The sequence below is a fragment of the Amia ocellicauda genome, chromosome 13 (genome assembly GCF_036373705.1).
Source record: "Amia ocellicauda isolate fAmiCal2 chromosome 13, fAmiCal2.hap1, whole genome shotgun sequence".
In the NCBI taxonomy this organism is placed as follows: domain Eukaryota; kingdom Metazoa; phylum Chordata; class Actinopteri; order Amiiformes; family Amiidae; genus Amia; species Amia ocellicauda.
The window spans coordinates 15870086-15882904 of NC_089862.1; the positions used below are offsets into that span (position 1 = coordinate 15870086).

General features: G+C 33.8%; 1 protein-coding gene across 2 annotated transcripts in view; it reads right to left on the reverse strand.

Annotated features, from left to right (window-relative positions):
• Positions 1 to 3379: 3379 nt before the first annotated feature.
• Positions 3380 to 12819, reverse strand: part of tbc1d19 (TBC1 domain family, member 19) — a 32763-nt gene continuing 23323 nt past the window's right edge. For both annotated transcript variants that reach the window (XM_066719987.1, XM_066719986.1), the window contains exons 14-21: positions 10634 to 10718; positions 10482 to 10526; positions 10246 to 10278; positions 9427 to 9536; positions 9071 to 9162; positions 7902 to 8017; positions 6674 to 6744; positions 3380 to 5438 (exon numbers count right to left, since the gene is read on the reverse strand). In XM_066719987.1, the coding sequence (XP_066576084.1) occupies positions 5364 to 5438; positions 6674 to 6744; positions 7902 to 8017; positions 9071 to 9162; positions 9427 to 9536; positions 10246 to 10278; positions 10482 to 10526; positions 10634 to 10718 (627 nt within the window). In that variant the 3' untranslated portion in view covers positions 3380 to 5363. The remainder of the gene's footprint in view (positions 5439 to 6673; positions 6745 to 7901; positions 8018 to 9070; positions 9163 to 9426; positions 9537 to 10245; positions 10279 to 10481; positions 10527 to 10633; positions 10719 to 12819) is intronic.

Consider the following 12819-nt stretch of genomic DNA (forward strand, 5'->3'; position numbering starts at 1 on the left):
TGATTCAGAGGAGAACTAGGTGAAAGTGTTGTGGTCAGATGAGACCAAAATCGAGCTCTTTGGCATCAACTCAACTCGCCGTGTTTGGAGGAGGAGGAATGACCCCAAGAACACCATCCCCACCGTCAAACATGGAGGTGGAAACATTATGCTTTGGGGGTGTTTTTCTGCTAAGGGGACAGGACAACTGCACCGCATCAAAGGGACGATGGACGGGGCCATGTACCGTCAAATCTTGGGTGAGAACCTCCTTCCCTCAGCCAGGGCATTGAAAATGGGTCGTGGATGGGTATTCCAGCATGACAATGACCCAAAACACACAGCCAAGGCAACAAAGGAGTGGCTCAAGAAGAAGCACATTAAGGTCCTGGAGTGGCCTAGCCAGTCTCCAGACCTTAATCCCATAGAAAATCTGTGGAGGGAGCTGAAGGTTCGAGTTGCCAAACATCAGCCTCGAAATCTTAATGACTTGGAGAGGATCTGCAAAGAGGAGTGGGACAAAATCCCTCCTGAGATGTGTGCAAACCTGGTGGCCAACTACAAGAAACGTCTGACCTCTGTGATTGCCAACAAGGGTTTTGCCACCAAGTACTAAGTCGAAGGGGTCAAATACTTATTTCCCTCATTAACATGCAAATCAATTTATGACTTTTTTGAAATGCGTTTTTCTGGATTTTTTTGTTGTTATTCTGTCTCTCACTGTTAAAATGCACCTACCATTAAAATTATAGACTGATCATTTCTTTGTCAGTGGGCAAACGTACAAAATCAGCAGGGGATCAAATACTTTTTTCCCTCACTGTATATATATATAAAGGTCTGTAGACCCTACAAATGCTTGCCACATATTTTTGAAATATTTACCAATTCAATAACAGGACACTACTTGTCATTTTCTTTCAGTCTCTATGTTGAAATAATCATCCTCACATAAAATATTGAAATTTAGGTGCAATAATGTCCAAGCTGGTGTTTAAAAATACTTCACGACCACCTGCTTAGTGTCATGACTAAATACAAAACAGATGAAAAAGACACTGAACTGCATACATTGACCATACCTTGATCCCTTCCACTTTTAAGCTATCCCCATAAACGCCTATAATATTTACCTGAAATGGTTATTGTTTCATACCATGGACCCCTTTACCTAATTGTAATGAAACAAACTATAACATCTAGTTTGGCTTTTCTTTTTTCACAGCTATGTCGCTGATTATCTTAACAAACTAACAAACTGCAATGGAACACATGGGCGAGGGTTTGAAGAATGTAGTCCCGTGAACAGGGTAACAGAACTAAAGGGTGTGGTACACAGTCATTATATAGAAAGGGTGCAGCGCAGTTCGAATCCAAGCCAGGGCTCCAATCTGCACACACTACATTGGTGCCATGACTCGGATTTAATCAGACTGATGCCATTCAGTCACTGAGGTGGCTGCGCTGGAGGAGTTTAGTGGGGGAGAGTGTAACGGAGCTCATAGCGTAATGAGTTCTTGAAATTATGTAATCCCTCAGAATTCAGTACAGTGGATAAATCTCAAACATTGGGAGACCGGCCTTTTGGCGTAGCGGGTTGGTCAAAGAGTGAGCAAAAGGCTCTGGTGTCATACAGATAGTTCAAAAGATAAGATTCATGGCTCAAAGCAAAGGGTCTATCTATACTCTACACTTGAAGCCTGCTGATATATTTAACTTGCATTGCTTTACATCTGAGTAACATTTATTATAGTCCTTATATTAGATTGATCAACCCAAAGATAAGACATCAAGCAACAACCAAATGTATTATATTGATTTATTTTACAGTCCTTCAATAAAATACTTTTCTTCAGATACCATTGAACTGTTATTGGGAACTATAATATATTATCACATTTTGTTTCATTGCATGTAGAAAAAATGTAATGTAAAATGTAAAACTAAATCATGATACAAATTATACAAAAATAATAAATACATATAAAATAAAGAGTACTGTTTATGTTACTATCTAAAAAACTGTCAAAAGCTATACAAAATATGAAGATAAAGTAAATGTAAATAATAATGTATATATATTAACATCTATAACACCATTATTTTAACATCTGCTAATGGTAGAAGCAGGATTGTGCTAGTTCATATGTAAAAGTTAAAGTATATATATATATATATATATATATATATATATATATATATATATATATATATACACACACAGTACTGTGCAAAAGGTTTAGGCAGGTGTGAAAAAATGCTATAAAAAATGCTTTCAAAAATAGACATGTTAATAGATTATATTGATCAATTAACTAAATGCAAAGTGAGTGAACAGAAGAAAAATCTAAATCAAATCCATATTTGGTGTGACCACCCTTTGCCTTCAAAACAGCATCAAGTCTCCTAGGTACACTTGCAAAGTCAGGGATTTTGTAGGCATATAGTCAGGTGTAAGATTAACAATTATACAAGGTCTCTCCCAGGCTGAAATTTCAAGGCAGACAGGGGTTTCCAGATGTGCTGTCCGAGCTCTTTTGAAGAAGCACAAAGAAACGGGCAACGTTGAGGACCGTAGACGCAGTGGTCGGCCAAGGAAACTTACTGCAGCAGATGAAAGACACATCATGCTTACTTCCCTTCGCTATCGGAAGATATCCAGCAGTGCCATCAGCTCAGAATTGGCAGAAAACAGTGGGACCCTGTTACACACATCTACTGTCCGGAGAAGTCTGGTCAGAAGTGGCCTTCATGGAAGACTGGTGGCCAAAAAGCCATACCTCCGATGTGGAAACAAGGCCAAGCGACTCAACTATGCATGTAAACACATGAACTGGGGTGCAGAAAAATGGCAGCAGGTGCTCTGGACTGATGAGTCAAAATTTGAAAGTTTGCAAGTTTGGGGCTGCATTTCTGCAAATGGAGTTGGGGATTTGGTCAGAATGAATGGTTTCTTCAATGCTGAGAAGTACAGGCAGATACTTATCCATCATGCAATACCAATTGGCCCTACATTTATTCTGCAGCATGACAACGACCCCAAACATACACAGAAAGTCGTTAAGAACTATCTTCACCATAAAGAAGAACAAGGAGTCCTGGAAGTGATGGTATGGCCCCCACAGAGCCCTGATCTCAACATCATCTAGTCTGTCTGGGATTACATGAAGAGAGAGAAGCAACTGAGGCTGCCTAAATCCACAGAAGAACTGTGGTTAGTTCTCCGAGATGTCTGGGCCAAACTACCTGCCGAGTTCCTTCAAAAACTGTGTGCAAGTGAACCTAGAAGAATTGATGCTGTTTTGAAGGCAAAGGGTGGTCACACCAAATACAGATTTGATTTAGATTTTTCTTCTGTTCACTCACTTTGCATTTAGTTAATTGATAAATATAATCTATTCACATGTCTATTTTTGAAAGCATTCTTACTTTACAGCATTTTTTCACACCTGCCTAAAACATTTGCATAGTACTGTATATAAATAGGGCTCTGTGTTTTCTACAACTTTTTTCCCCCCAATTGTAATTTAACTGCTATGCCCTAGATGTCCCTGCAGCCTCCTATGTGATAGTAATTAAATTCACAGTTAATTAAAAAAATGAACTGGAAGTAATATTACCTGTTACCTTTAATTTGCACATTGTTTATTACTCACTGCTGTCACAGCGTTGTGCAATCTTTAAAAACTATTTAAATTAATTTGAATCATGTGACTGGATTTGTATCTGATAATGCCAGTTACATGATCAAAGCATACGGTAACACTGTTTAAGGTTTACTGACAAATTTAATATATTTGACTTGTGATGAGCACATAATAGCCTTTGCCAGCAATATCTGGGTATATAATTTTCCAAAAGCAGGCAAGCTGGTTGCAACCATTAAAAATATGTATACATTGCCCAAGCAGAAGACTACATATTATAGAGCACCTGACAGACATAATCAAACAACAAGTCTGTACTTTACCCATAAAGTTGCCATCTGAGCCATGCATAACACGATGGAACACTCAGTATTTTTCTGTTAAATATAATTCCAAATACATCCCTTTTCACGCAGGCTTCACGGAAAATGAAATGCACATTACTGTTAAAGAACCTCTTGAAATTGGTTACAGATGTGCAAAGTTTAAAATTAGTTTGCATTAAAGCTGAAGAATTGTTTCACAATTTAACACAAAATACTTTGTCTTGGTAACAAGTCTGTAGATGTTGAAAGAAATGATTCTTCTTATGGCCACATTTATACAGAACAACATCAATCTCTGACAGAATGCAGGGTTAACCTACTGACAATGCTTGAATTTGATAGGAAAATATAATGCATGGGACAACTTTCATAAAACCGTAAGCAATAATAAAAATGTATTACTCTTTTGTTGACAAATGTGCTCCTAGTAGTAAATTAAAACATTTAAATTATTTATATACACAGTCAAACAAATAATATTGAATTAGACATATTAGTTATAAAGGGATGCATGTCCCTTTAATTAAATGTCCGTAGCTGCTCCCTCTTAATCAACTGGTCAATGCACCTTAATAAAAAGACTTGTGAGATTTCTAATCAATAAGTGGCTTAAGCAGACTACATGGCCACCTTGCATGGGGAGGAATGAAGTTAAGCCTTAGAAAGCAGGTCGCATAAAATGCAGCGCCCTATATATATATAAAGTAAGAGTAAACACAAGACATTTTGAGCATTAAATAACATAATGAACACAACATAGTCATTTCTGCTTGTTCTTAATGAAAAAAGTAGTGTAGCTTCAATTATGTAAATCTGCATTAAATTCAGTATTTAATTAATTCAAAAAACTTCACTGATTGTCTGTAGGACATTAATTCCCAATGTATCAGTCTAAAATCTGGCACAGAAGATATCTCACCTGAACTGCTTCCAATGTCCTAGTTCGACTTTTGAGAGTGTTGCAAAGTAATTAAGTGCACACGTCACCCATAACTGTTTAAGTAGTGAGTATATCATATTCACTTTCTGCATTTCAAGATTAATTCTGTTTCAATACAAAATGGTTGGTAAAAAAAAAAGGTATGGCAGTGCATAATTATAATGTCTGCATTGTTAGTTAAACTTACTAATACTGCACGCATTAGCATTAATTGGTTTATTCTTCCAAATGAATCTAATCAAGCAACATCCTCATTAATAATATAAATATCATGATTAAGGTTAAATCAGTTAAATATGCCACATTTAATATAGCACCATGCTTTTTTGTGCAGATTTAGATAAAGTGAATATATTTTACAGCATTACGTATGAAATGCATATATTCATATTTCATGCAGGAATGTAACAGTTCATAATGATATGCACTGGCAAAGAAATGGCTATATGGCATCAGGTTCTTGCCAACTCCTCAGATGGCAGTAGCAAACAGGAAGATCTGAAGTAGAGGCATAACCTTCAGAGTTGAAAGGTCGGCAAGCACTGCCTGTGTTAAAATAATGACATACATTACATTTATTATCTTCATATCTATTAAAACAATACATTCATTCTATTATGTTAAAGATGCAAATTAAAGTTAATAGTTTGTAATTATTATATCTTTTTTGAAATATAGGACATCTGTTGTCTCCAAATTAAACACTATACCTATGTGCAAAGTTTGGATGTATACATTTTCTAAGACAAAATCGAGCTGTGCTTTATACATTCATGCTGCACATATACTGTACCCCTTCTTGGCCTTTTGGTTTAGATTAAATTTAGTGACCTATCATGTTTACAGAAAGAGTCTAATATTTCACTCTGCCCATGCTAAAAATAAAGGCATGTTATGATACCTTTTCCAGTGAACTTGGTGGTACATGAGCAAGCAAATAATGTCCGACTGAAGCTTAAAACCTATTAAATCTGACGCCAGTGTTACTGTGGATTAGCCACTATCTACAGTTAATGTGTCTACTGCTCTCCATCTAAAAGAAAAGGGAAAGTGTGAATATCTTCAACATTTTAATCAAGAGAAGCATTGTTTTGAGATCTTAATCACTATTTTTTGTATTCTGTAAATATATACACATCTATACATATCTATCTGTCTATCTATATATATATATATGTGTGTATATATATATATATATATATATATATATATATATATATAATAGAATAGAATAGAAATAATAAAATCTACATAATATGTATATAATAATAGATAGTAATAATAACATCTACTAATTATAAAATTATATATCATCATATAAATCACATTTGATTTAAGGTAATTTGTTTCTTTCAATTATTTGTACAGGAAGAAGTTATTGTTTTTCAGACTTTTTTAACGATCTAACAACACAATGAAAATGTTGAAAAATCATTTCATCCTCAACAACTAAATAAAGTAGAATTATAGACACACAAATTGAACTTTTGTATAAATAATACTTAATGATTATCTCCCTAAAGAATTAGTTTAAAGACTACATAAAATACATTTGAAATTAAATCTGTACTTCTATCAAATTAAATTAGATTATGTTCCTTCCACACAATGTCCTCCACTCAGTTGAAAGCATGATCATTTAGCTGTTTTAATCTTAAAGTTTAAGGATTTAAAATGGAAACCTTGAATTTTAAGACATCTGCATATGAAGATTGAATTACTTGGGCTGGCAAGAAGTCAGGTACTATTTCAATCTGTACTTCAGTGTAACAAATACTTACTTCAGCTGCAGCCAGTGATGTCACCTCCATCAGATTCTCTGCGCGGAAAGCAAACACAGCAGCTGCCAGTACTGAAAAATACCATACACAGCATTAAACTGCTGACCTACTAACCACTGGTAAGAACCAACTAAAGACTATTTACTTTTTGACAAACCCAAACCATATTATTAAAGCTTCTTGTCAAATAAGACCTTCTGATGGATTTTTTTTTTTAATAATATCAAGTATCCAAAGTAATAAATTATATAGTTTCTGGACACATTCTCTGCACACAAAAAATATAAAATACAAAGATTAAGTATAATTGAATTGTATTTCTTAACCTATCTTTCTGCCATCGTAAAATAGTAAACATGTTTATTTTAAATGTGTGGAAAATATATAAAGACATACATTTAACCCTTAAAAAGAATTTTGCACTCCAAAGTATCTTATTCAGTACAGAATCTTTGTCCAGAGTTCAGTTTCTGGTTCACATCCAATTTGTTCAACTCACAACCTGAGGCCATGAGTCTGTAGTAGCCGTGCTAAACGTTCAGAGTAACACTGGGATTAGCTGAGGGAGCACATACATGTTCCCTGGCTAACCAAGCAATAGCGACTCCTGTGGCCGAGCAGCTGCCAGATTATTTTTGTCTTGTGGATTTCAGCTGCCTGTCCTCCCTCTGGCTCTGTAACCCTGCTGTTTCTGACATGGTGTCTCACTTCATCAATTACTCCAAAGAAAGCTTATCACAGAATACTGTGGGTGGCTGAAAGGTCTTCTTAATGACCGAATCAAGTGGTTTCAGTTAATACACTTAATACAGAATATGACACAGAAAATATCACAAATATCAAAATCCCCTTTGGCATGTTTTGTTTTGAACATATGATGTGGGAATCTCCGACATGTTGTTTCTCTAATGTATACAGATGTAGTATTTATTGAGAACAATGTTATTATGTGATTTGTTTCATTAGTATTGTTCATTAAACTATACTTATATATCAATTATACATGTTCAGAGTTTGCTGAACACTGATTCAGTTTAGAGAAAAAAATAAGATTGGGACTGCCACAACGTTGATTTCTATTCTCATTCCTTGAATTACTCTAAACCTGATTAACCCTGTTTGGAACCTGCGTCACTTCTACTGCCAATGTCACTGTCGATTTTACCTCAAAATATTCTCAAAACATTGAACATTATTTCATATGTATTGCATATAATTATTATCCTACCTGCAAGAATTTCAAGTGAGTTATATCCAAGGACTCTGTCCCATAGGAGCAAAAGTTGATCAGTGGCTAAGTATCCTGAAAAGGCTCGTACCATCCACTTAAAAGCAATACGCAACCTGCAAAAAATGATTACATGAAAAGGGGCAATGCATTTTAACATGATAGCTTTCACCAAAATTTGATTAATATATATCTGGCATTATATTTATATATACCTGAAAATATTTCATTTTTGTTTGTTTGAATATTATATTTAAAACACAAATTATAAAGCACTGTTATATATACCAACTAGGAAAGGAGCCTGCTTTGCAGACTTTAGCATTTATATTAAAATGTATTGCCTTCCATACGCACCATCAAATCAGTGTACACAAATATGCAGTTGCAAACTGAGACCACTAGATGGTGATAGATTACTTAAAATCTACTAATGTGTAAACTAATGTGTACTAATGTGCCTAAGAAAACAGCAAATAAGGCATTTGCAGATATAAACTTCATACCTCATAAAGTCATTTAAGAATGTGTGATATATGGATAATATGTATTTATACTGTACATATATAAAGCACCCTTCTTATAACTTTAAGCAGAAAGTGTAGATATCTGAAATAAAGCTAAAGGTGAGCAGCTTACTCAGCTTAAATTGTGCACTACCATATGATGGGAAATACTGACTGGTATTACTGGATCTGCTACATTGGGGGATACTGATGTTTTTTGAGTAAGTGATTAAAAAAAACAGGTTTCATATTTCTTCTCTTAAATTTACACAAAAATACAGTTCATATGTTCAGAGCCCTGGGACACAGTCAGTTACAACAGGCAGACCATCTAATCGCTTATTGTATTTCAACTGAATCTCCTCTTTTCCTCCCCATAATGCATTCAGAGGGTGGGATCCCTTGCAGAAGTATAATTTGAAATTCAATCAAATCCGCCAATAATGCCCAAATAAATTCCCCTCCAAAATGTCCTGTTTCACGGTATGTCTATTAAAAAACAAAATCTGAACTGAAACCGATTCCCTGTGTCTCACTGATTGACCAGGATACTCAAGCCTGTAGACCACAGTAGCACTTTCTCATAAGAACTCGAATCATTTATTTATTTATTTTTACAAACATGTTATTTAATAAAATCAAAGGATAGCTGTTAAGACTTACGGTTGTGCTCCAATTTCACGCAGGTGGTAGAAAAGTTGTGGGAGGTGAGTTTGAAGAAGAGTTTCAAAATGTAGACACAATGACACAATACCCTGCACAAAGCAAAGTCTCAGTTATGTGCAGCTTTGATTCATTTAAAATACTTAAACTATTTCCTTATATGTTCTACAAATTCGGCACTTTTTATATATGAAGTACATTTAACAACTAGAGTAGATTATAATTTAATCAGTGAATTCATCTTCTTAAACACAGGATCTCAATGCTGGCAGTATTGTCTGGTGTCTAAAAACAAAAATATGCTAATCCTGAATAACAGTTTGTATCCCAGTGTGTATTTCCGAATAAAAACTTACCGAAGAAGATGAAGAAATGGAATGAAGTCTAAAGAAATAGCGCACATACATCTCCCGGAAAACACTGTATAGCTTGGAAGGCTCATTATAAAGGAAACACAGAGGGGCAACTGAAAGAGGAATCACATAAAATGCAGTGCATTACACTACAAATACATTTTCAAACCTAACAAGTGTCTGAGCAATCTCTCATGAAAAAAAACTAAAATCAAATTTACCCACTGCTTTACGTCAGATCTTCAAAGTTCAGTCAACCATATCATAGTTTAAAAAATGCATCACTTGTCTAAAAGTCACAGACAATTTCTGCATCTTCAAGGTTCTAACATAGACTACAATTGAAGGCCTTATGCTTAGCACCATTGAGTGTATATATCTATATTACACTTTGTGACATAACAGGTGCTATCCTTCCATTTTGCATATTCAGCTGATACTCACCCATTGTCTCACTTTTAATGTGTGTTGTAATGCACTACATGCTTTAAGATGCTTATTTTAATGGTTTGGTCCTACAAAGCACGCACCTTATCATAAAAGTTGTCTTATCCCATAAGAATCCTTGAATGAGGCCCTAGAGCTAACAACCTTTTGTTTGTCTTGTTCTTCTGAGAATAGAATTTTCAGATTCTGTATCTTTGTTTCTGGGAACCTTACAATTAATTAGAGAGATGTCTGATAACTGGATACATATTGTCGTGTAAACACAGAAATCCTTCATATTAATTTGCTATATTTTGTTTGATTTTGAAGGCCAGTGAAAAATGTATTTTATATACATCTTTACAATGATATACAAATACAACAAACAGTACTTACCATACATGGAAAACCCATGAAACGGAATTACACCTGGGTTAAAAATAAATACACAGATTTCAGTATTTTTAAGTATACAAGTTCATTATCTATGAATGGTCATTATAGCATAGCTTTATGCAAGGATTTTAAAGCAAATGATTACAAAAAGGTTTAATTGCTTTGTATTAATACCGCTGTACCTCTGTTGCAGTACCAAAATATACCACAAGAGGAGGCCTGAACATCATTCTTACCATTTGGGGGATAAATTACAGCATATTCTTCTACTCCCAGCTTCCCTATAAATACAAAGTTATATATGGATATTATTTGTTTTCAATAAAGTCATAGGCTTATTTTCCTGAAAACATAATTTTTACAATTTTTTGTTGATTCCTACAATTACCTCGAATATAGGATTTTGGTGGCGTAGCACTGTTGTAATTGAAGTGTTCCAAAACCACAGTGTCTCGTGAAAAGCAAAGTAATACCTGTAAAAAAATAATTGTGACACAATTAAACAAAGTAAATAAAGAGATCACAATGTCCAGTTCACAATTTCACAATGTATTTTACAGCTGATAATTGCATAGTACTGTCCACTGCAGCAAAGTTCACACTTTCACAATCAAATACTCTTCTTACCAGCTATGCACTTTATATTAATTGACCATAGAGTAATTTTAACTGTTTTCATTATAACCCATTATTAACATCTGTTTATTTTCTATGAAGATGTGAGCTAATGAAATTCAAAAACTGAAATTGTTTTGTGAGTAGTCATCTAAGGTATTTTAGGTACCCTGTGTTTTCTTTTGCATTGCTGATGCGTGTACTTTGAAACAGTACATTATTCTGTACTATAGCTCATGTTGATGTATTGAATTGTTGCTTGCTTTACATGCTATAAAACATTTTCCTTCTGATTTCTGATTTTTGTGCTTCTGGTACCGTAACCAAAAGGGCCTACAGTTACTGATTTATAATTGTAAGCTTTTGTTACAAGTAATAGCTGAAGCCCACTGTGCACTGTACTGGTTATGAATTTGATTTAGACAAGTCATATGCACATGTACATGTGCGCACACACTATATTGTCTATGTAATGTATTTGATTATCTTGTTCCAGATAAATGCATACTCCAATTATGTGCACAATGTCATGACAAACCCAAGCCTATGCAATTATCCATAGTCAACTGTATATAGTTAACAGACTATATAATCAATATACTAAGATATAATTTATATATATATATATAGAGTTTCAAAACCTGTGATTTCTGAACTTCATTGCATTAAACATACAGCATGACAAACATGTCAAAAGCACAGGAACACAAATGGAAGAAATGTGTTAAACTAAAATATGCTGGTCTTCATGTTAACAGTCTTCATGTTTACTGTAGATGACATAAGACTCACATGAATGTTACCCAGGATTTATGTTTGAGTTTAGTCTGCCTTAGTCAGATTACAGCCACAAATCTTGTTTACTAAACTCTAAAACTATTAGCACACCTTTAAAAAAAGTTAATCATTTCACACCTGGAGTCTGAGATAAAAGCTAAATTACACACATTAGCTAATGCCTTAACTGTTAACAGTTCTGTTCAATGTAGACAAAACCTCCCTAAATATAAGACTAGAGAGACATACTTTGGTAGCAAAGAGATCCACAAAATAAACAATTAACTAGATTTATCTTTAAATTAATTATTTAACGATAAATTCACTACTTAATTTACATTTAATTATTTACATTTTTAAAATAAATGTTTTAAATTTCCTCTGAATCCTATATGAGTAATCCTGTATGTTTCAATATGGAGACAGCATTTAGAAAGCTTTTAACTTGGGAGTCTTTAATTATATATTTAATAACAATTGTACTTGTTAATTTTAGCATAAATACAATAGTGAATTAACTTGAAAATGTTTAGGACATTTAAAAGGGAATGGAAACCGTCTAAAAACACTAGTGAAAAATAGAAATGCAGAAAGATACTTGCAAATACTTACAGATTTGCATCTTTCTCTTTATTGTTTACAGTTACTTAATTCCCCAGATCTCCCAGTTTAGATAGTAATATGAATGAATAGTGTTGTAGAAATAAGCAATATGTACAAAAACAATATGGAAACTTGCTTTCAAGTAAAATAATGCAGAGCTAGTCCTTTATGTTTGTTTATATTTAATTTGGATGTGTTTTCTTATGCTTGGGTTTAAGCAAATACCATATTTCTATTATAATTTTTAAATTTTGTCACCACAGCAATATTTAGTGTATACAAGAAGTATACTATTTGATGGATTTATTTTATACCCTGGATTTACCCTGAAAAAAACATACAATTAGTAATTATTTCCACAGTACGAACTGTATGTTGCCAAAGGTAACCCTTAAGTTAAGTCTAAGTTGCTTCTTCAGTGCTATAGTATCCATATTCTCAAAGCAAATGAGAATATGTGCAAATATATAACGTGTTTATTATTAATATCAATGTAAAAGGTATGCTGCATGAAACACTTATTTAACCAAAAATATACATTTAAAATAATTGTATAAATATATTTGTTTCATAAATGGT